Below are 25,826 nucleotides of genomic sequence, written 5' to 3' on the forward strand. Positions count from 1 at the left end.
CCTGAATACTGCGGGTGATTAGTTACATCATACAGAAAGCGCCTTGAAACTGTCATTACAAACAAAGGCTTCTCCATTAAGTATTGAATTAATTTAAGTTAGTGTGTTCTATACTTTTTTCCTGTTTCATTCCACTTTATTACACAACTTTATTTACATATGGACTTCAATGTTTAGATTTGTTGTCTGGATTGTTCGAGTTAATACCAAAGTCTGGTGCAAATTGAACTTGAATAGGCTCATTGGAAATACATTTACCGGACAAAATGTTGAAGGGATCAATGCTTATTTCCCCCACTGTAATTCAGACAGAACATACACCAAACACATACTAGTGCTTTTTACACAAAACATTTTATTACAGGAGAAATAAATACACAATTTTCTCATCCCCCTCCTGTGTCACTGACCATAAAGCACTTAACAAAGAAATGTTTATTAGTTTGATTAGAACACATACAAGGAGAGATGATTGATACAAAACGTAGATCCCTAAGTTGATGACAAAATGTAAAACCTAGGGGTGATGACACCTGTCACAGGACATGACATCATAATGTCAAAGGACAAAAGGTAGAGAGGGGTGGCATTCCAAGTCGACTACATTACAGTCGCCTGCCAAATCTCACGACACCTGGATGAGTATTTAACATGGATCTAACCGCCATCATATTATATAGAAATCTGATGCCTGACTGCGCAGTCGGTGACGTGGCACATTGCTCAATGCGATTGCAATGTTGTCGGCCTGGAACGGGTCCAGAATGTCCAGTCCCCCTGCTGTAACCGTTGTGAGGCCTAGGCCTTGTTGATGTAGCCCTCCTTGATGAGGAAGTCGTAAATCTTGCGGGTCTTGTTGACGTCGATCTTGATGAGCGCCCGGGCCTGTGCCAGTCGCAGGCCGCCCTGCCGCCGGCACTCGTTCAGCAGGGCCTGCTTGTACTCCAGGTAGGCCCCGGGCACCAGACGCACCACCTGGCACAGCTACGACCGCAGCAAGACAAGAGACAAGACGCCATGTTACACTACTACTTGTGTGAATGCTCAAACTGCCTCCTGTGTATATACTAGGGGTGTAACGGATCACCTAACTCACGGATCGGATCGTGTCACGGTTTTTGAGTCACGGATCGGATCATTTTTCGGATCAACACAAAACATTTTCATTTTTATAAAAACTGCTTTTTCCTTGAATTCTGTAAAAACACCACTTTTATTATGTGAAAAACCAACAACATTCAAGACGTCAAAACTGGTAATATAGTATATACATATATATATATATAAATAACACATTCTACACTCAAACATTACATATTATACTGAAATACACATTCAACTTAAATGATGCAATATGAGAGAGGGAGGCGCCTGGTTGCAGCAGTGAATCACTGGGCTCTTTATAGCAGACGAATAAACATGTTTTATGCCACTTTTAACTAAATAATAAAGTGAACACTTATTTTGAACATGGTATGAAAAAAATGCCTACATTATCAGAAGTTGTCGAGCTACCTTTTTCATAGGGATGTCCCGATCCGATACTGATATCGGATATCGCCGCGATATTGGACCTGAATGCTGGATCGCGGATCGCACCAGAAAAAAAAAAGGCTCCGATCCGCGCTCTCGATCTGGTGTGTCACTCAAGTGACGACAACAGTAGTAGCCAGTGGTCACGTGCATGACCAGGGCTCGATAGTGCGACTGTTTTGGTCGCATTTGCGAGTGAATATATTTCTGTGCGACTTGGAAATACATCCAATCGCACCAGTGCGACTACTGCTGAACTACTGTCATGCGCAGTCAAACTTATGTGTATAAGCGATGAGGGAATGAAAACAGTGAACAGAAACGCGTGTCGCAGAAATGCTTCACGCGAGTCCTATATGCGCTTAAAAGTTACAGCTCTCATAGTTCGTAGCGCTGTGTGCTTCCGGTTTCATTACAAAGAGGTTAACCCTATATGTGCCTGACGTCTAACAACATTCAAATGACTCTAACTTCATATTTTTTCGGATTTCAATGTATGACACATCATTTGAAAGCTTATGATCCGTAGTTCCAATCCACAACACGTCTCATTTGTTGCTTTAATAAAGGCTGGCAGTCTTTAATTTAACTGTTGTTGGTGTGGACTATATACTGGGGAGGTATTTGTTATTATTCAGGGGTCAAAAAATGTATACAAATATCGGATCGGTATCGCAGATACCCGAAGCCCAGGTATCGGTATCAGTATCGGTAGTGAAAAAGTGGGATCGGGACATCCCTACTTTTTCATGCCTCCCGTCATAATTGACAGAGAAGCCAAAGTGCTCCCATACATGGGATTTAAATGACGAGGGACGCATTTTGAGTTCTTCTCCGCCGAACAACGTAACGAGTTCGCCATGATACACTTGGGCCGCGTTCGTAAATTCGCTTTGAGAGCGCCGGAGCGCACACTGGGTCCGACGTCATAAAGGGACCAAGTAATTTGATTGGACAAGAGGCATTCCTTGAATGCTGATCAGATTCCAGAGCGAATTTACGAACGCAGCCTTGTTGTTGTGGATTCCCAGCTTCACGTGTAGTGAGTAAACAACGGATTTAAAAATAAATAAATTGCATTATCAACCTATCATTGCGCTTTAGAGTAAAACAAAGCACGCAACTGTCGCGTCTATCTTTTCATGGCAACTCTACATTGTGATTTACAAGAGATATTAACTAATATTAAGTCATATTATTACTTGTTAAAATTGTGCAATTGATCCGCGGAACACATGCGTGCCGTACCGTGGAGGGCGATCCGTACGGATCACAGATTTTCCGTGATCCGTTACACCCCTAGTATATACTAAACCATACAACATACTATTTATAGACATACTATGCATACGTAAGCAACACATTTCTACATAATAAATCTCATCTGTACTGAGAAATCATCATCTGAAGACACCCGGTCCGTACCTCTTTCTCCCTGTCATTTAGCTTCTCCGTCCCCGGCAGTCCAGTCAGGTTGAGAGGTGGTGCGCTCCTCCGACCCGTTGCTGTGTGAACATGAAATCAATAACAGTCAAGCAGATGTGCAACTCCAATGTTGTCCTTTTGCTTGGGATGACATACTGACAGCTACGGTGAAATCCAGTTAATCTGTTTGTTGGCAAAAGACGAAGAAGTCAATATTTATGATGGGCAAATTGTGTAAATATAGCCAATGCGGGGGGAGTGAGTGTACACAGAGATGTATCCTACTTGTGCACTGGAGGTTAAGGAACGGTAACGAATACAGGGGAGGGGAAAATCAAGTGATAAATAAGCATAGCGGTCCTATTTGTCAAGGGTATTTATGGAAGAGCATCTCTGAGAATACATTAACGTGACTGTGCCTGGGGGCGACGCCAAGAAAGGAGAGAACAGAGAGAAGAAGAGGGAGCGGAGAGCTACCCCATACCTGTTGTTGTGATGGTGGTGATTACAGGAGTGATGCCAGCGTCACTGTGAGAGGGGAAAATGTTATGGTCACGATGGGCAGAGACATGCACACGCACGCACACACACCAAGCCTTTGTTCACAATTCTCACTCTCCAGGATCCTAGTCCACAGAGAGTGAATCATCACACACACCAGCAGTTGGCTTCTTTTTTTTCCCATGAGGAATAATTATAGGAACTTGGAGAAGAACCAAAGTGCTAGGCTTCAGTTCTAGAACAGTTCTACTTTAAAGTCAAAACAATCAGTTAGTGCCAAGCGCACACAGGTAAGAAACTGCAGAAGAGTTGTGGGATATCTCAGCTCTATCTCTGCCTGGCCTGGTGCCTATGACAGAAACGTGTGTGTGAGAGAGAGAGTGTGTGAGTGAGATGAAGGACATGGGACTCACATGGCTGCCTGTTTGCTAAGCCACTGCTGACAGGCACGGCCGTCCTGGATGTACTGCAGCACATCACACAGCATGGTCCTCTTCCTCCGCTCCTCCTCCCGGACGCGCTTCACCCGCTCGTACACCTTGGCACCTGCAGGGGGTGTGGCGCATTTGGTGTTACTGTTTTATTTTACACCTATTTCCCTCTACTAATATCACTGCATAAATTAAATAATTTTAGCTTTTTATTCATACTTGTATGCTTATTCATGTAAAATGTAAAATGATAATTATCAAAATTACATGTTTGAAATTGTATATACTTTATGTTATATATATTTCCTCATTTCATGAAAGATTGTGACAGCGGCTGGTGAAAGGGGGAACAAGTCACCAATCAAAATGTTCAGACTTTTATTTTGAAAAAACGGAAATACATTTCAATGTAAAATCACATCACACACTCGCTAGTCAAGCCAAAATATTGCAATGCAATGGATTCGGTGAGTAATCCCCACTGCTACCTAGTTAACTATAACTCTACTTTACATTGTTAGCAGGCTCACAAAACAGCCTGTGTTAGTTGACTAGCGAGTGTGTCATTGATTTTCAACAACGTTGAAATGTATTTACAATTTTCTAAATAAAGGTCTGAACATTAAATCGGCTGCTAGCTCGTTACCCCTTTAACGAGCAGCTGACACATACAGTAATACTGTGATCCCATCAGTTTCCAGTGATCGTTTAGCTCACACTTTTTTTTGTCTTAATGTTGGCCTCGTTGTCGTTCAGAGAACAGATGCCAAACTGCTGACATGTTTGCTGTAATTATATGACTTGGGAGTAGGCAGTCATCACTGAATGCTCGTCTCATTCACAGAACAGCATGGGTTGCTTTCACTGTTTGATCGAGTCATAAAAAAAACATAATCATATTCGGTAAATATTCTGTCTTTTCACACATTCGGCCGAACACCGAATATGTTTTTTTTTGCTATTTTCGGCCGAATAATTTCAGTGGCCGAACTTTCGGTGCATCCCTAGTTGACGAGGTTCTGGACTCACTGCAGAAGGACTGGATCCCTGCTCTTCTGTACTCCTGTAGCCTGCGGATCTCCCTCCTCAGCTCAAACTCCACTGGAACACAAGGACATGGGGTTAGAGAGGCCTGTCCTCCACACACTCCACTGGAACACAAGGACATTGGTTGAAACAGTATGATCTTTTTTTGTTTTGTTTTTAAATACTGAGCTGTGCTTGATTCAGTTAACCTAACCTTGGGAATAGTCCCAAAAGGCTAAACCCCGCCCATCTCAGCTCTCCAGGCACACTCATGCAAACACATCTATTGCTTCCCGATATCAAAGCAGAACATCGCAGCTCTCATCCAGACATGGCCACAATTCCTGCTATGACGCAGCAGAGGAATGTGTGTGAGCAGACAGAGACCTCTTGGTGTAGCCCACCATCCTGAGGAGCTGTGCTCTTTCATTACTAGAGGGTGGCGTCTCGGCACACACAGACACACTCACACACACACCACACACACACACACACACACACACACACACACACACACACACACACACACACACACACGACCTCCAGCAACTGTTGGCTGCGGCTGCGGTGATTGCAGGAGATAATGTGACCGGCTCATTACCTCTGTAACAAGATTAGCGTTGGCTAAAATATTAAAAACAGATATGTGACCTGTGTCTGCAATGTCTGTGTCGATGAGAGGAGAGGCTGCAAAGACTTATGTTGGTCTACTGTATGTGTGTGTGTGTGTGTGTGTGTGTGTGTGTGTAATACTCACATGCATGGCTCTCGATGAATTTGTCGTGTTCTGTAGGGCCAACCACCCTGGCAAAGCGTCTCATAGCATCATACAGGTCCTGTACTTCCTTCGGGTAGCGCCGTTCCAGTACTGTGAGACACACACACAAACAAATACGAATAATAATATGTGTTATTTTGGGAGCTGTGTTCTATTGGAGGGTTGTATAACATTGATTCATGTTAGATTAGAGCCTTTTGAAGGGGGAATGTTCCAACCCCACTGCATCAGTGAAATACCCTGCTGTGGGTGGTAACAGTGTAAAAGCTCCCCCGATGGGGATTTCGCCACCACTTCACCGACTTAACACTACCGCTACATACCCCTGTCTAGGGTTGGCCGGTAATAGCGGTAATACGGTAACCCACAGGATTTGAAAAATGCCCACAGTGTGCTTTTTCCAATACTGGGATAAACATTTATGCTCCATTATCTATAAAACTGCCAAATTAAGAGCCGTTTTCCTATTCACAATATGTAACAGCGCTGCTGCCAGCTCTGAGGAGGGGGAGGGAGAGTTTTTTTTTTTCCTCTGTCAGCTGAGTAGGAGGGGGAGAGGTTGGTGCTGCGCGCTCCCTTCACACACAAAGTTCACACAGGAGTGAGGGAGAGAGATCTGTGGGATAAGTAATACCTTATCTCTTTTGACAATCCAGGCCCACTCCTCCCTTAGACCAGCAGTTTATATTTACCGAATTTCACTGAAGATGTTACAAATCTTTTTGTTGTTGTTTGTTTGTTTGTTCTGGCTCCCTTAGTTTTTCTGTACAGTGTCCTTGAGTTTGATAACGGCGCTTTTAAATGAAATATATTATTATTATTATTAATATTAAATGTTATTCTCTTGCGGATTTGTGGCTGGGTTTCTGAGAGAAATTAAGTACTTAAGCTACGAAGCTTTTTGGAAACTGACCCGTTTTTTTGTTTTTGTAACGGCTGTTTTTACAAAGATAGCACCGGCTACTTGCGTTAAAAATGGCTCGCTTTCCAACTTGACCCATTTTCTAGCGAGCATGGGCAGTGGGGAAGACGGTATGGCAGTCACCACCACAATACATAATTTAGCTTTTTGATGTATATGAATATAGAATTAATATAAATATGGAGCACAGCTCGCGCCAGCTCCCCTTGCAACATTATTTGTTATGTACCGTACAGCCTACCATATAATAACGTATACCCTGGGAATATTTTAGGACAGTATAAAGGTGTGCCCAACCCTTCTCCCCATCAAGGGCCTATGCTACTCTTGTCTCAAAGCATGGCCACTGTTGCTGAGTAACAAGCCGTGTGAAAGCCAGGAGGGAAAGCTGTCATGGGGGTGTGAGGAGAGCGTTTCAGCCAAGTTCCCTCCATGCCACAGTCAGATAACCTGCATAGTCCTGTATGCATCTCCTACATTTCACTCACAGTTTGTACATATTGAATGTGAGGTACAGTAGTATGATAGGTTAATGCTTGTACCTTACAGCATGTGTTGCTTGTTTTGACGTCTGTAACAGCAGACAGCAGCAAAACATATATTCAGGGGTGCAAACAGGTGATGGCCCAAAAAGGTGATTTTTTTTTTGTGGCTAACCTTAGGGGGGGGGGGGGGATAGCGCTAGCACTAATGGTGTTAAATAGATATCGCTAGCACTAACGGTGGTCTAACAATGATGCGTGTGTAAGTAGCAGCAGCCCTGACCTCAACACCTGCAGAATTACTTCTAAAACAGTTTACCGTGACTGTGTTCTCTATGCTGTCTGGAACTGTACCTAGCTCCCTGAAGCGAAACGTTATTTCAACTGCAGCAGAGTTTAGCAGACAGGGAGATTAGCTAGCTTGTGCATCATGTGACATGGATGAGACTTAGACCCCCCCCCCCCCACCACACCCAAAACATTTTTTTTGCAGATCTACACAATTCACATGGATGACCTATTTTGAGATAAAAACGGCTAATTTAGCAGAAAGGTGACAAGTTTGCACCCCTGTATATTGTTGGAGTCGGCCTTCTACTGAACTAAGCGAAATACTTTACTCACTCAATCTGACAGTGTGTGTGTGTGTGCACAAAAGACCCCGCCTGATCACTGAATGTGACAGGAAGGTACTGGGTTTGGTGGTCTAGTGATGGACTGATGCCCGGTCAAGCTAACAGGACTGGTGGTCAAACTGCAGCCTGTAGCAGCAGAATCAGCAAAGCTACAACACTGGGAGCCTCCGGGGCTCGGACAGTGCTGCCATTATCATGTCACACACTCACACACATACACTTTGACAGTCTCCATGACAACCAGGCTGCAGCTCCACAGCAACTCCTGGGTTCTGTTTTTGTCTTGAAAGACTAGAGAGATAAGGGGACGAGGGGGTGGGGGGGGGGCTGTCGGCTGGTGGATAAATAAATAAAACATAAGGGTGTCCTCTTCCACCCCAAAAACCACAGTCAATTTCACAGGACGGACACCTGGATACAGCCTAGCACTGGGTGGTGAAGGGGGGAAAAAAGGGAACTGATTGGATAAATGTATTCAGGGAGTCTCTTGCCATCGAAAACCTCTGATGAATAATACCAAGGGATGAAAAGGATTACATTACCAACCTTGATGAAACCCAACCCACGACGAACGGATCAATACAACCTCATAAAGCTCCAATCTATTTGGTCATTAGACTTGCAGTGTTCATTTCATAGGGATCTATTCATAGTGGAACAATTATGCTGCAGCACACACTCTGGCTGTGGCAGGTGCACACATGCACGCGCGCACACGCACACACGCGCGCGCGCGCACACACACACACACACACACACACACACACACACACACACACACACACAGCTATTCTCAGCCTCAATCGTAAATATGAACACCGCCAGGCCCCTCAGGGCTCACACGGGGTCACTGTTGACGATTATTGGAAGCGAGTTGTTTACATGCAGCCATGGAGACAGAAATGAATATACAGTCTGGGTGTGATAACACACTGCCTCTCCTGATGGTATGCAGCCCATCCTATCCCAATTCTGTACGGACGTAGAGACTCACTCTGGAATTTCCGCAGGTTGATCAGTCCATGGTCCCGGATGATCCTGTAAGACACAAAGCGTTACGACACTACCGCAACCGACTCCTTAAAGCGACATGTCCAATGTTCAACACATCCGCTCATGTTAAAATAATCACTACGGTCGTTCCAGGTTTGTTTCTTGTGAAGCGAAGTGTGGTCAGTTAAAAGCACGATACAGCTAGACAGAGTAGAACAGTCATACAACAAGTAGCCTTTCCTGTGCTTGTGAACGAGAAAGGAGGCCCGCTCCGTCTATGAACTCTATTGCCCTGCAGTCCACTTTAGGCCTCGGCCCGTGTCATCAGCTTGGGGGTTGGGGGGCAGTTGAGAAACAGGCTAAGAGAACGTGTAGACTGTAGAGGGTGATTTGGGAGTAGGGGGGTCAAGTGGGGCAGCCAAATGAAATACCACACCAGCCCCACATGCCATTCCACGAAGCTTGGGGATTTAATTAGGATTTACTGATGGGACACATTACCAGAGGAATTGACTGCGTGCCAAAGAAGACCAAGCACTGACAGGCTGAGGCAAGTGACAGACCTGGCGAGAAAGGCAATTCCACAGAACACCGTACCACCTGTCAGGACTCTTCATTACATCAAAGGTTATGCGCCGAGGACGTTTTCTGTTGTGTGTTTTGTGACTCATATTGTGGTATTGTGTCAACCATATTATTTGATATTAAAAAGCAATTATATGTTATGTTTTTTTTTTTGGGGGGGGGGGGGGGGGGGGGCAACATCAATGAAATATTATGTATTAGAATCTGACGAAGAGCAGTAATGACCAAGACGTTTGAGGCCATCTAGTGACTGACTAAGACCAGTACATCCTGTTCGGCAAACATTTGCAACTTACTTCTTTCTGCGTTGTCTCTCCTTTAATCTTGAGTGATATATATCCACAACTGCAATCTTGAGTGCTAGATGGAACCAGACCAAATGTTAACATAAGTATGATGGTTTTCACACTACAAGGACTTGAACCGTAAGGTGCTGGCTGAAATCTTTTCTTTCATATTGTCCTTTCCTGCAATGTATGATATGACCAGGCTAGCCCAGTTTCAGCTCAGCATACAGTCATGGACAAAAATATTGGCACCCCTGCACTTCTGTCAGATAATGCACCACTTCTCCCAGAAAATTGTTGCAATTGCAAATGCTTTGGTACTCACATGTTTCAATGCAAACAAAATAATTATACAACACAAAAAAGCAGAGAAAAAAAGCAAAATATGATATCATTCCATGCAAATATTTCCTGGAAATTATAAGAAATAATTGTATTTCAAGCATATAATGCTCCTTTAATTTGTATTTAAACTCACCTGTGGCAAGTTACAGGTGCTGGCAATATAGAAATCACACTTGCAACCAGTTCAACATTTAGAAAAGTTTACTCAAACGTTGTGTTGTGTGTACCACACTGAGCATGGAGAAAAGAAAGAAGAGCAAAGAATTGTCTGAGGATTTGAGAAACAATTGTGGAAAAGCATGGACAATCTCAAGGTTACAAGTCCATCTCCAGAGATCTTAATGTTGTTAATGTTTTGTGGCTGCTTTGCTGCTTCTGGCACCGGATGCCTCGACTGTGTGCATGCTGCATGGCATCATGGAATCTGAAGACCAATAAAGAATTTTGGGGCGCAATGTAGGTCAGAAAGCAGGGTCTCCGTCAGAGGTCATGGGTCTTCCAGCAGGTCAATGACCCAAAGCACACTTCAAAAAGCAAACAGAAATGGTTTAAGACAAAGCGCTGGAGAGTTCCTGAAGTGGCCAGCAATGAGTCCAGATCTAAATCCCATAGAAAACCTGTGGAGCAATCTCAAAACAGCAGTTGAGAGAAGGCAACCTTCGAATGTGAGTGACCTGGACCAATTGGCAAAAGAAGAGTGGTCCAAAATTCCAGTAGAGAGGTATGTACAGTATATATAACCAAATATTAAGTTGAGGGTGGCAATAATTTTGTCCAGTCCATTTTTTGAGTTCTGTGTGGGATGATTTGGCTTTTATTCTCTGCTTTTTTGTGTTGTTCCAATGCAAACAAAAGAAATAAACATGTGAATACTAAAACATTTGTAATTGCAACAATTTTCTGGGAGAAGTGGTACATTATCTGACAGAAGTGCAATATTTTTGCCCATGACTGTAGCTCTGTTCGTCCCTGTGGTGTGATTAGGGTATGCACATGTTCAATAACTATACACTCCAATTCTCTTGGACTTCGACTTGGACTTGTCTGGAAAGAACGTTCTGGCATTTTTTTTACTCACCATGTAAGATGTCCGAGTCATCATCCACAAAATCGATATCTTTCAAATCCCATTCAGCATAGTTGTCAAACTCCTATAGAGGGTGACCAATGACAGCACTGGGTGAGTTACATTAATATTAATATTATCATTATTATTATTTGAACATGTGACAACAGCATGGGACATTAAAAAGGGACAATACAGAATGCCTTTGAGCATTCAGTAGACACATAGCCTGGCTGTGTTAGCCATCACATCACCCCCATCCTCAAATCACTTCACTGGCTCCCCGTCTCCCTCAGAATTGAATTCAAGGTCTCCCTCCTCACCCACCAGTGCATCCATGGAACTGCCCCCCCCTACCTCAAGGAACTCCTCCATACCCCTCAGACCTCCTCACGCACCCTCCGTTCTACTGCCACCAACCTCCTCAAGACCCCCAGGACCAAGCTCCGCACGATGGGAGATCGGGCCTTCTGCTCGGCTGCTCCCAGGCTGTGGAATGCTCTCCCTGACCACCTAAGGGCACCACAGTCTGTGGATGCTTTTAAACGAGGCCTTAAAACTCACCTTTTTAATAGAGCCTTTTTTTTTGCCTTTTAATTGAATGTTTTTTGCTTTATCTTACTGTGTTGTAGCACTCTGAGATTTTATATGTAAAGTGCTTTTATAAATAAAATGTATTATTATTATTATTATTATTATTATTAGCCTATGGTTATTGACAATAGCACCAATAAAGGCATGCCTAATTGCCCGGCGGGAGGGAAAACACATGTTGTATTGAACTGGATTGAATGTTGTTAAGCAGAATTCCCTGGTCTCTCTCACCTCCATAAAGTCAGCTCTGGCAGGCATGTACCCTGCCATGTCTCGAGACAACATGGAGTCAAATGTAGGCCTGGGGGGGTCATCAATGGCTGGGAGAAGAAAGAAAAGATCACCTTTTTACCTAGGGCCCTGAAAAGGACTTTGAAACCAATAAAGACAGATAGATAGAAATAAAAGGTGGAAGGGCATGATCTATATTGAAACACAAACAGTATTAAGTTAAGTTATTACTGCGTGATAAAGTCAAGTGTATACAAATACAGCTAAACTAAAGTTAGTACTGTGTAATAAAATCGATTGTAAATTAGTAGGGATGGGTCAGAATAATCGATTATTCAATTATTCGTTCCCAAGGGTCAAAGCTGATTTGTAACATTTGGACTGTTAACATTTTTTCCCCATTATCAATGGATGGAACTAATGGCAATATTGATGCATACACAAACAAACAACACCAGCTAGAGGTTCATTAACGCTACCGAGTGTGGAACTGGGAGAATGTTTGATGTCATTCCACTGCACGTGTTTTGGTCAATAGGCTCCTCACTCATCTCCTTCCAGCACATGTTGAAATGCTGTTGTTCCTTAATAAAAACTCTGTTGGATGAGACTGCCTTTTGATGTGTCTATTGACAGCGAGGAGTAATTTTATATGCTTGCCCAAAGGTAAGACTTAATTTTACGTTCCACAAGCCCGCACCGGCTTTGTCAAAATGTTGATCATAATTTCTTTATTATCCTCCTTTATTATAAAGGACGTTTATTTTTGTTTCTGCATGTTGCCTATAAAGGCTATTTGTTTGTTAGCAATATTGCCTGTCTTTTAGGTAGGCCTATGCTTTTTCATGTTTTGAGTTGATGATAACCATTAAGCCTTTGTAGTTTTACAACTTCTGTCAAATAATAAAGTGCTTGATTGTGTTCTGTTGTCCATTTAATCTTTATCCGTGGCATTTTATTTTCAGTGTATTTGGCCGTTTTGTTTTCATTTCATTTCATGATAATGTCTGTGACAAACAATCCTTATGACTATGGTGGGGGAAATGCGAACTTGGTGGATGCAAAGAGATAGATACTATATACTACTATCTAGACTCTCAATACTATACTATCTAGACTAGGAGGGTGTGTGTATACTGACGTTTGAAGGGAATGGCAGTGTCTGCAGTGCGAGCCTCCTCCATCTGTCGCAGACTGAGCAGTGTGGATGAGAAGAGTGGGTTGTTTATGAAGTTCTTCATGTAGTGGGCTTCACATTCCTCCTTGCTTTTGGTGCGCAACTGATACGCCACATCCTGCCTGCAAAGACAGAATGTAAAAGTGGAAGATTTAGTTGTGTTTAAGTATACAGGATATTGTAGATATAAAGACTAGGGGTGCAACGGTTCAGTTCTGGCCCACGGTTCGTTTTTTGGGTCACAGTTTCGGTACGTGTTTTGTGCGTAAGGAGAAAATAAATGCTACTATTTATATATAATAAACTGTTACTTTATTTTGCTTATACTTATGGACCTTTCATTCAGACACATTCCAGAATATGACTGGTATATTATAATAGAATACATAATAACACAATTTGTATGTAAAGGTGCCTCTTAGGCTTGACTACTGGTATAGGAGAGGAAGAATTAAAAGTAAAAGTGCACTTTAGGCTTGACAGGTAGAACATTATGCGCATTATGTGCATATTATGTGCATATACAAAATGACCCCACAACACAGATTTGTAGCAATCCAGGGCTTCCTCAAATTGTTGCCATGTTCTCAACTCCGCTCGCCATGAACAAACATTTGAACAAGTTAGAGAAGCAACTGCGTTCCAGACAAACTCAACCTCTGACTTTCAATGGAATGCAGCATAAACCCGAAAAACTGACATTCACTAGTGCGTATTGAACCGTGGATGGCGAACCGTACGGTTCAATATAAAACTGAGAACTGTTGCACCCCTAATAAAGACAGCTTTCATAGGACCTCTTATGGACCAAAGCTGCAGTGTGGTGCTAGACACTCGGGGTGTAACGGATTATGGCTGATCCGTGATCCGTACGGATCGCCCCCCACGGTTCGGCACGCATGTGTACCGCGGATCAATTGCAAAATTTAAACAAGTAATAATATTACTTAATATTAGTTAATATCTCTTGTAAATTACAATGTATCCCAGTTTTGACATCTTGAATGTTGTTGGTTTTTTTCACATAATAAAAGTGGTGTTTTTACAGAATTCAAGGAAAAAGCAGTTTTTATAAAAAACAAAAAACAATTGTGTTAATCCAAACGATCCGATCCGATCCATGAGTTAGGTGATCCGTTACACCCCTACTAGACACCAGTGTGACGAGCTTTACACACTACAGAGCTAACCTCAACCATACTGTGTTGGCTTCAATATTTGACTTTCACATTGCCTTTTTCTTGTCTGTATCAGCAATCATGGTGACTTTCTAACCAGGCCTGTACAGTACAACTCTGTGGTGTGGTGGGGGTGTGAGGGTGAGATGACTAACCAGTTCCCAAAACCACAGTCCATGACGGCCTCCAACAGAACCATCTCCTCCTGCGCTGTCCAGCCAGGCTCCAGCACAGGGAAGTCTGAGATCTGCAGGAGGGAGGAGGTGTTTGTATTGACTTCAATGAGAAAGGTCAATCGTCCACTAGGCATATCAATTTGCAATTAACTATGCCAGTGTACGCCAGCTATCAGTTATCTTCTACTACAGTACATGTTACACCCAAAAATGTTAGACAATGATAGATAACTAGGCGGAAATACCAGAAGTAAATCACACCTAAACAAATTATTCCAGGCAAGAAAACAAGAGGTCATAGTGTGTGGCAGTAGAATTGGTGACAGCACACGTTAGAATGTAGGCTACATCTTACCATGATTTCATACTGGTGATCACTCTCATGTTTCTTGTACTCAAACCCTCGAGTGAAACACTGAAATAAATAATAACAGTCATTTAGTTTATTCAATAAACAGTTGGTAAAGATGCAACGAACGACCGAGGCCAAATCAAAAGCTTTCACTGACTGACCTGGAGACAAAGTAGAAAAGGTGGGGGGCCGCACTCTGCACACTTGATGTAGGGCTCGGTCAGGTAAGATGAGCAGCCTCGACACGGTGGCTTGTCGAAAGGATCATCTTAAAATAATCAATACAAATGAGGCGATTAATTAATACAAATGAAACTAATGTCTACAAACTAAAAGTAGCTAAATAGTTGAGGCACTGATTTAATATTGATGACCAGGCTGCCTCAGGTCCTGACTCAGTCAGGATTTGTTCGAAGCAACACTAGTGGTATAGTATTAGACACCATTCTGCAGTGTATTGGGCCAGATTATTGGGGGAGTACAGTGCAAATTAAATGTATGCAAGGTATGAGTCTATGGCAGAGAGCAATTGCAGCCAGCCAATATATATCTGCTAAAGAGCTATGCTATGCTAGCTACTAGCTGGCTAACGCAGGCTCGCTTTGACAGCTGTTTGTCGCTGCAAAACCTTGGCTGATATAACAGTGCGAAATCGCTTTAAGCTGTTGATTTATTTAGTATTCAACAGTGTGACATAGCCCATACTCACTGCCAAAAGATGCTAAACGGTCCATAGGATCAGTCAGACAGAGCACAGCAGGATTCTTCTTCTTCGTCTTCCTCCTCTTCTTCTTCTTCTTCTGGGTTGAACGGCAGCTTGCATTCTTGATGTTGCATTACCGCCATCTTCTGGAGTTAGCTAACTCCTACAGTGTCCGGTTTGTAAGATTTTCCCAACTATACTACACAACTATATATATATACACTAGTCGAGTAGTCCCTAAAACTGACTAGACACTTCCTGCCTTGTCTACTTCCACCACACTCCAGTATTATGCCCTTTAAACCTGCTCCATCTTTTCATTCCCTCCATCATGTCTTTTCTTTCTTGGGTAGGCTATATTTCCTGCAGTTAATGTTAACAAGTCACGTGCATGCTCTACAGTTTATTTTACCTGATAATGTTCACAATTGTCATGCTTTTCTATAATGTGGAGAGTCCCGTCTTGTCATTACTACACACACACACACACACACACACACACACACACACACACACACACACACACGCACGCACGCACGCACACACGCACGCACGCACGCACGCACACACACACACACACACACACACACACACACACACACACACACACACACACACACACACACACACACACACATGCTGTCTCACGCATGCACAATCACAGCAAACAAGCACAACATTGCACAACAATAGCAAACTACACACATTAATCACACACACACATACGCAATAATATTCTTGCTCCAATAAACATTGACTTAATTTGAAGGTTGTTCAACTGGGACAAGCAATGGTGCAGTAGTAACGGTAAGGACATGGTTAGACAAATGTATAACATGTGGTACTTTCTACTAGACAGTACTGGGCAGAGGGAAGTTGCCATGTCCTTTTATTTGTCTGCATATTCAATTAATTTATGAATTTCAGAAACATATTGTGTATCGAGCCATGGTATATGTGTGTATGGTATCTACATAGGCAAATATATAAGCTACGCCATCAAGATAACGGTACCAACTTTATAACGACATGGAGTTGGGCTTTAACGTGCGATTCTTCTGCTTTGTTTATACTGTTTGCTGCACATGGAAGATTGCTCTTTTTCTTTACACTTGAGACTCATATCAAAGAATATCTGTGTGTGCAGAAGGCACACAATTCGGGCTTATTGTCCGATACCAAAGCGCACCGAGGAAAGGGTGATTGGCCAATACGCATAAGAAATATCACAGCCAAACATACATTTTTAATTGATTTGACAAAATGCTAAATTTCTTCTCGGATGCAGCGGTGTGGTTCTATGGTGTAATAGTTAGCACTCTGGACTCTGAATCCAGCGATGCGAGTTCAAATCTCGGTAGAACCTATCATTTTGTCTTGTCCAGAATTATTTGGATCACTCAAGAAATGCATCACCTTCGCGTCTGGTCAATTGGATGTCACCATAGAGTACTATTTATAAGTGAAAAAGAATGGAACTAAAGTATTCCACAACGTTGAAAGCCGACTTGCTATTAAAACATCCCCTCTTTAATTCGTGGTCGGAGATACTTTGTTACACACGCACCCGGTGCGCAATCACGCGAAGATTGGAGTAGGGTCCAACTGCGCGCATCAAATCCATCACCCAGAAATGTGATGTACCATACGTAATCATACCGCGCCTGCATATTTGCATAGACTACGTCATCGCCTTACTACGGTGGAAACTACGGTAGAAACCATGAATCGCCTTACTACGGTGGAAACTACGGAAAAAAACTAATATGTAGAGTACAGTCCTATCAATTGTTCGAAAAGGAGTAGGAAGAAGCCTGTCCTACCCCTGTTTATACTTAACAATTATGCTTACATTATATAATCCAATTAATTGATACATATATTTCAGTATCATCCGTTCTAATACTTTTTCATTAAAAATTATTTTACCTTTTTTTAAATATAGCAATAGAGCAATATTTCTGCTTTCCTTCATATTTTCTTCATATTTTTCACATTAGGAACAAGTTATTGGTGTGATCACGATATCCGACCTCATGTACAATCCTCATAGCTTTTTTCTGTAGTGTAATCAATGGGTTTAAAGTGCTTTTATATTCATTTCCCCATATCTCCACACAGTAACTCAAATAGGGTAAGACAAGACAACAATATAGAGTATACAACATCCTCTGTTCCAGAATATGTTTTGCCCTGCACAATACTGCAATACTCCTTGATACTTTGGATCTAACGTATCTTATATGAGATTTCCAACAGAATTTACTGGGCTTAAAGTGCAGACTCTCAGCTTTAGGTTAAGGGTATTCACATCCAAATTGAAGGAAGGGTTTATGAATTATAGCTCTTATATATAATAACCAAAAGTAATTAGACAATTGACTCAAAAGCTGTTTCATGGGCCAGTGTGGGCTATTTATTCCTTCATTATTTCTTTATCAATTAAGCAGGTAAAAGGTCTGAGTTGATTCCAAGTGTGGCATTTGCATTTGGAGGCTGTTGCTGTATACGCACAACATGCAGTCAACAGAGCTCTCAATGCAACTGAAACAGGCCATCCTTAGGCTGTAAAAACAAAACAAAAATCCATCAGAGAGATAGTGGGAACATTAATACTGGCCAAATTAACTGTTTGGTACATTCTGAGAAAAAAAGAATGCACTGGTGAGTGTGATGACATGGACATGCATGGCTTCCAATGGCACTGGGTCACTAGTGTTTATTGATGATGTGAAGACAGAAGCAGACAGATGAATTCTGAAGTGTTTAGGGATATTCTGTCTGCTCAGATTCAGACAAATTCAGCAAAGTTGATTGGATGGTGCTTCACAATACAGATGGACAATGACCCAAAATATAGTGTGTAAGCAACCCAGGACTTTTTTAAGGCAAAGAAGTGGAATATTCTGCAATGGCCAGAGTCAATCACCTGATCTCAACCCAATCAAGCATGCATTTCACTTGCTGAAGACAAAACTAAAGGCAGAAAGACCCACGAACAAACAACAACTGAAGACTGCTGCAGTAAAGGCCTGACAAAGCATCACAAAGGAGGAAACCCAGCATTTGGTGATGTCCATGTGTTCCAGACTTCAGGCAGTCATTGCCTGCAAAGGATTCTCGACAAAGTATTAAAAATGAACATTTTACTTACTGTATGATTGTTAATTAATTTTGTCCAATTACTTTTGAGCTCCTGAAAATAGGGGACTGTGTATAAAAATGGTTGCAATTCCTAAATGTTTCATACAATATTTTTGTACAACCCCTTGAATTAAAGCTGAAAGTCTGCACTTCAATTACATCTTGATTGTTTCATTTCAAATCCTTTGTGGTGGCATACAGAGCCCAAATTATGGAAATTGTGTCACTGTCCAAATACTTCCAGACCTAACTGTATATAAATAAAAGAATGTCAATGACCCCAGGTGTGGGACTTTATTAGGTCAAACAGGTTTGAGGGGTCAGGCAAAGGACTTGGTGGAGTCAGGCAAGGGTCAGGCGATCATCGTTGTAATCCATGGAGCAGGGCAGGAACCGTGGTGCAAGGTGCTGGGCTGGAGGTGTCCATGGTGCTGAGTGCACACTGATGAGCTAAATAAAACATTCTATTTCTGATGTCAACAGCACTAGGGCTCCTTCCCAAAACCCTTACTGGAATCTTCATACACTCTGTGAATTAGTCTTTACTTTCTGATGAGTCAACAGCACTAACCCCATCCAGTGCGACATGTAGATAGCATATATTTAAAATATGTAAAATGCAAACACCAGAAATGCAAGAAAGTTTGAGGTATACCAAATGGAATTAATAACAAGTGTTACGACCCTTCTGTCTAGAGTAAAATAAGGGCATAGGGTAGAGTGCACAATGTACAGGTGTGTTGCAACACAAATGCCCCAAAAAGTGTACAAGGGATCAAATCAATTCAAGTTTTATTTGTATAGCGCATTTCTTACAAGATGCGACTCAATGTGCTTCACGTAATGACAGATGTTCAGTGTCCAGTGTAGTGTAGTGTTCAGTGTTGTGTCCAGTGTCCAGTGTAGTGTAGTGTTCAGTGTTGTGTCCAGTGTAGTGTAGTGTTCAGTATTGTGTCCAGTGTCCAGTGTAGTGTAGTGTTCAGTGTTGTGTCCAGTGTCCAGTGTAGTGTTCAGTGTTGTGTCCAGTGTCCAGTAGTGTTCAGTGTTGTGTCCAGTGTAGTGTTCAGTGTTGTGTCCAGTGTAGTGTAGTGTTCAGTGTTGTGTCCAGTGTCCAGTGTAGTGTTCAGTGTTGTGTCCAGTGTAGTGTAGTGTTCAGTGTTGTGTCCAGTGTCCAGTGTAGTGTTCAGTGTTGTGTCCAGTGTCCAGTGTAGTGTTCAGTGTTGTGTCCAGTGTCCAGTGTAGTGTAGTGTTCAGTGTTGTGTCCAGTGTAGTGTAGTTTTGAGTGTTGTGTCCAGTGTAGTGTAGTGTTGAGTGTTGTGTCCAGTGTCCAGTGTAGTGTAGTGTTCAGTGTTGTGTCCAGTGTCCAGTGTAGTGTTCAGTGTTGTGTCCAGTGTCCAGTGTAGTGTTCAGTGTTGTGTCCAGTGTAGTGTAGTGTTCAGTGTTGTGTCCAGTGTAGTGTAGTGTTCAGTGTTGTGTCCAGTGTAGTGTAGTTTTGAGTGTTGTGTCCAGTGTAGTGTAGTGTTGAGTGTTGTGTCCAGTGTCCAGTGTAGTGTAGTGTTCAGTGTTGTGTCCAGTGTCCAGTGTAGTGTTCAGTGTTGTGTCCAGTGTCCAGTGTAGTGTAGTGTTCAGTGTTGTGTCCAGTGTAGTGTAGTGTTCAGTGTTGTGTCCAACCCCCAGTGGTCAGACACGGACAGCTCCGTTGGTGGCCAGTCATCCCTCTGCTCGGGACCACAGCTCGGCGCCTGCAAAAAGTCAGCTCTCAAAAACAAGAAAACAAGAAAACAAGCAATAAAAATAGGGGGATAAGTAATCGGTAGACATCTGAGAATGTAGCTATTGTGAACTTTTAAATTACATTAAGTGGTTGAAGACAACGCAGCGTTTTTTTTAGCCCTGCCAGCTGTACATCTTATATGCATAACTGCATTTTGTTGTTGGTACTTGTACTCAGCAATGACAATAAAGTTGAATCTAATCTAATATCTCTCTAATATCTCTGATAACGCTAAACCACATAGGATTACCCAATTAGTCAAGCCAGATGAACAAAACTATGTGTGAAACAGCCGCGTAACACATGCAACAACCTAAATAATAAATACACATCTGAACAACATGTTCATTAATAATATTTCGAAATTCTCACCTGAGCTGCATTTGCCATTGTATTTGTAATTCTTCTTCTTCTTCTTCTTCTTCTCAATTGCGTGTTCAAATTATTGTTCGTTAAATGTCCTATAAAATGTCAAGTATATACTTGCAAAATCTCGCGGTTTCTCGCGGTTACTTTTACCGACGCGCTTACGATGACGTGATCCAAAAATGGTACATCACATTTCCGGGTGATGGATTTGATGCGCGCAGTTGGATATACTTGGAGGATTGGGACAGTCAAGATGGCGGCAGCTATGGATGTTGACACACCAAGTGGCACAAACAGCGGAGCAAGCAAGAAACGCTTTGAAGTGAAAAAGGTAGAGAATCTATCTGTTTTTAAACACAATATAATGGAGTTTAATAAACTCTAAATGCTAGTATTATTATTATTATTATAATAGCAAACTTGATGACTTGATGACCTAGGTAACAGCAAGCCCGCACTTGCTAGCGGGAGGAGCTAGCTAGCGACATTATGACGGATGATGAGTCTGCGTTTCACTGAATTGTTTGGGTGATAGCTAGCTAACCGTTTGCTTAACAATCTAGACTACAAAACTAAACTCACTAGTCAGCGAAATCTAACGTGATTAGGCAAAAATATGTATAAAACATGTAGAAGCACTGACATTTTGCGAAAATCAATGGCAAATAGCTGCTAGCTGGATAGCTACTTGCCTTAATCAATAGGCCCAAAATGCGATTAGGCAGTATGGTCATGGCTAGATATCACTTAACTGCCTGTCCCAATCAATGTTGTAATGCACAAACAACTGCTTTCATTCTGAAGTAGTTTCTTCCACCAGGGCCCAGAAGTAATCTGATCCGATTTCGGCTATCGGTTGGATCAAATCTTGAAAATGGGTTGTTCAAAAGGAAAAAAGGATTCTGAAATCGGATTAGATAACGTAATCCAGTCTTGAATTTAATCTGGATCAACCCTTCAGTGTGTGTTGTTCAAAACATTTGAGTAGGATTGGGATAGCTTTGATCCCAAAAAATCTGTGTTATCCTGATCCCAGCAGGAGGGGGAACAAAATGTAATAAAACTTGAACATTGGTAAAATAATGCAACATTTGGATCATGTAGTATACTGTATATGTTAAGGTACATGTGGGAATACGGTACATGTGGGAAAACTAGGGTTAGGGTTAGGTGCTACGTCGACTTGGTACATGCTGGCATGTCTAACCCTAAACCTAACCTTAACCGTAGCACCCTAGCACCTAACCCTAACCCTAGTTTTCCCACATGTACCGTAATATACAGTACCAGTCAAAAGTTTGGATACACTTTCCTATTCAATTGAAGTGTCTAAACTTTTGACTGGTACTGTACATTCATTTATATTTTGCAGTTGACTTGTTTAACTGTTATAGTGATAAAGTAGACATTAGGCTACCTATTACCCTTTGATGGTATCCTTTCCTACCAAAACGGTGGTGGCAATGGACAGTACCTGCCATGTCAGTGCCTCTCTGTAATTCCTCTGAGAAAGGCTGAATGAGATGGCTATGTAATTTGTCCTTTCAAACACACACCCATTAAACATCAATTAGCAGATGTGCTTTGGCTTGTTCAATGGCAAGGCCAAGGCCTATAAACTCTATGTTCACTACACCAAAGAGGTGGAACCATGGACTCAAAGGACCTAATTTCACTGTTGCAGAAACCCACACACTGCTGGAGGGTGTGCCTCAGTATTAGGAAGTAGTAGTAGTAGCAAGTTTTAATTCTAGTAAGGGTAGAGAAGTGACTAACAAAAAGAAGAAAAAAAACATTTGGGTTGAAATGACCCCTAACCCTAACCCTAACCCAGAATGTGAATACCATTGAGTCTGGCCAAAAGAGGACCACAGAGCAAGTGAAATTAAGATTATGAATCTTTTAAGAATCTGAAGGCCAGGGCAACAAAGGACCATGCTGAAGCGAAACAAAACAAAAAAAAGCAGGCAACAAGCCCTTTAGGAGAGGTGATTACACACTTGTGGTTCTTGACATCATTGGAAGTGAAAACTCCCAAGTATTCTGGGAGATAAACAATTTTGAACGATTGGGCCCAGATATACGTTTAATTTGTCATTTATTACTTGCCTGTCATAACATATCCCCACAAAACAACTCACAAACATCATGCATTTCAAATGTTCCAGGCCAACTTACTGTGGTTCGTAGTGATTGTACTTGAATGTCACTTATTTACTCTGACTATTCTTTTCGACAGTGGAATGCAGTGGCACTTTGGGCCTGGGACATTGTGGTGGACAACTGTGCTATCTGTAGGAATCACATTATGGATCTCTGTGAGTATTCAATAGATAGTATATTTGACTGTACAGGGCTGACCTAAAATAAGTGGATGACGTTCTAACACATGACTTGTATCCCTGTAGGCATAGAGTGCCAGGCAAACCAGGCCTCTGCCACCTCTGAGGAGTGCACAGTAGCCTGGGGAGTCTGCAATGTGAGTGAGACTTAATGGTTTTGCAGATAAGCTCAAACTGATCACAGATTGTCCCGTAGAGGGAACGATGCCACATCAAGCACTGTACTTGACCATTACATTCATATTTTTCTGCTTAGAAATAGTCGTTTGATACTACAGTATCCACTTAGATGATCACAGTACAAAGAGTGTACTGTATATTGTCAGAGTTGCAGTTGATTTTCTGAAATGCATATATTTATTTTTTCTCTCCATCAGCATGCTTTCCATTTTCACTGTATCTCCCGTTGGCTCAAGACCAGACAGGTGTGCCCTCTAGACAACAGGGAGTGGGAGTTTCAAAAGTGAGTATAATCCCTTTTCGTAATCTATCTGAGAAAATAGATTGTAAATGGTGTTGTAGGGTGGGGGGGGCCTGTGGATTGTGGAATAATACCTATTCTTCTTCTTCTTCTTATTATTATTATTATTATTATTATTATTATTATTATTATTATTCTTATTATTATTCTTATTATTATTACCTATAATAATACCTATATCCTGAAGTGTAATGTAATTGCTACTCATTAATTTTTGATTGTGGTTGAGTCTTGTGTTGATTGACTGAATCTCTCCCTCGTCTCTCTCTCATGCAGATATGGACACTAGGGGAAAAACTTTGGACCATTGGTTGGGCTTGCTCAAGTTTCATCCTTACTGTTGTTACCCTTTGTGTGATCCACTTAATGACAAATCTGAAAATACATCTACCCCCATTTTCCCCATGTCACTGTTTTAGGCTAGCTGGAAAACCTTTTTAAGTTGAATTTGCAATATTGTTGTAAATTATAAATAAATCTCAATGTTCCAACAGCCTTGTGAATGGTGTGAACTACTATAATCCATATGTCATTCTTGAAAACAAGTGGGGGTTTTCAAGCTATTTCTTGAGAATGTTGCTTGTCTATTAGGAATGTTACACATTTGCTGAAATGGAAGTTGTTAAATAAAGTTTCTTTGGAATGAATTGTTTCATCGCTGAAAACAACACTGGCTTTTGAGATACATATACATGCAGCACACTACCCTTTAGCTACAGTATCATGTCATTCTGGGTGGCAACATACCTGACAGTATCTTTACCATCCTGAACATGTCACCCTTCTGAACACAACCTAGGCATACAACTGGTTGCCAGTGCCATAGCTTCACGGCATGAGTTGACCTGGCTAGGCCTGTTGAGACAGCTTAGACACAGTTCTCTACACTTTATATCCAACTCATTGTCCCGTACACATCACTATGTACTTTACGATCTGGTTTCCTGGCCTTCATTAAGCCTAAGGACACAGCATCACTGGTACATCTCTATTTACAAAGCCACTACACACACACACACACACACACACACACACACACACACACACCCTCACACTGAAAGATACTCTACACACACACACACACACCCTCACACTGAAAGATACTCTACACACACACACACACACCCTCACACTGAAGGATACTCCACACACACACCCTCACACTGAAGGATACTCTACACACACACACACACACACCCTCACACTGAAGGATACTCTACACACACACCCTCACACTGAAGGATACTCTACACACACACACACACCCTCACACTGAAGGATACTCTACACACACACACACACACCCTGAAGGATACTCTACACACACACACACACACACACACCCTCACACTGAAGGATACTCTACACACACACACACACACCCTCACACTGAAGGATACTCTACACACACACACACACCCTCACACTGAAGGATACTCTACTACACACACACACACACACACACACACACCCTCTCACTGAAGGATACTCTACACACACACACACACACCCTCACACTGAAGGATACTCTACACACACACACCCTCACACTGAAGGATACTCTACACACACACACACACACCCTCACACTGAAGGATACTCTACACACACACACACACACACTCACCCTCACACTGAAGGATACTCTACACACACACCCTCACACTGAAGGATACTCTACACACACACACTCACCCTCACACTGAAGGATACTCTACACACACACACACCCTCACACTGAAGGATACTCTACACACACACACACACACACACACACACACACCCTCACACTGAAGGATACTCTACGCACACACACACACACCCTCACACTGAAAGATACTCTACACACACACACACCCTCACACTGAAAGATACTCTACACACACACACACACCCTCACACTGAAGGATACTCTACACACACACACACACACCCTCACACTGAAGGATACTCTACACACACACACACACCCTCACACTGAAGGATACTCTACACACACACACACACACACACACACACACACACACACACTGAAGGATACTCTACACACACACACACACACACCCTCACACTGAAGGATACTCCACACACACACACACCCTCACACTGAAGGATACTCTACACACACACACACACACACACACACACACACACCCTCACACTGAAGGATACTCTACACACACACACACTCACACTGAAGGATACTCTACACACACACACACACCCTCACACTGAAGGATACTCTACACACACACACACACCCTCACACTGAAGGATACTCTAGAGGGTTGCTCTA

At 42.2% G+C, this 25,826-nt stretch overlaps 2 protein-coding genes across 3 annotated transcripts; one reads left to right on the plus strand and one right to left on the minus strand.

Moving 5' to 3' along the window:
- Positions 1-369: 369 nt before the first annotated feature.
- Positions 370-15,494, minus strand: tada2a (transcriptional adaptor 2A). Its single transcript, XM_080526719.1, has 15 exons — positions 15,427-15,494; positions 14,879-14,985; positions 14,721-14,780; positions 14,345-14,436; positions 12,976-13,133; positions 11,835-11,923; positions 11,022-11,094; positions 9,608-9,671; positions 8,728-8,771; positions 5,674-5,784; positions 4,920-4,991; positions 3,873-4,005; positions 3,443-3,486; positions 2,959-3,038; positions 370-984 (listed from the first exon to the last, which is right to left on the minus strand). The coding sequence occupies exons 1-15, from the start codon at positions 15,449-15,451 to the stop codon at positions 799-801; spliced, it is 1,338 nt and encodes a 445-aa protein (XP_080382845.1). The 5' UTR covers positions 15,452-15,494; the 3' UTR covers positions 370-798.
- A 5,466-nt stretch (positions 15,495-20,960) lies between these two features.
- LOC308152566 (E3 ubiquitin-protein ligase RBX1) lies at positions 20,961-24,077 on the plus strand (the record flags this gene model as incomplete). Of its 2 annotated transcripts, XM_080525569.1 has the most annotated exons (5): positions 20,961-21,038; positions 22,947-23,025; positions 23,116-23,186; positions 23,427-23,512; positions 23,807-24,077. In XM_080525569.1, the coding sequence occupies 5 exons, from the start codon at positions 20,961-20,963 to the stop codon at positions 23,817-23,819; spliced, it is 327 nt and encodes a 108-aa protein (XP_080381695.1). The 2 variants fall into 2 exon arrangements, with proteins under 2 accessions (XP_080381695.1, XP_080381696.1); XM_080525570.1 differs by lacking the exon at positions 23,807-24,077 and having other exon boundaries at positions 23,427-23,516.
- Positions 24,078-25,826: the final 1,749 nt, after the last annotated feature.

The sequence above is a fragment of the Nansenia antarctica genome (assembly GCF_963989245.1).
Source record: "Nansenia antarctica genome assembly, chromosome: 3".
Classification (NCBI taxonomy): domain Eukaryota; kingdom Metazoa; phylum Chordata; class Actinopteri; order Argentiniformes; family Microstomatidae; genus Nansenia; species Nansenia antarctica.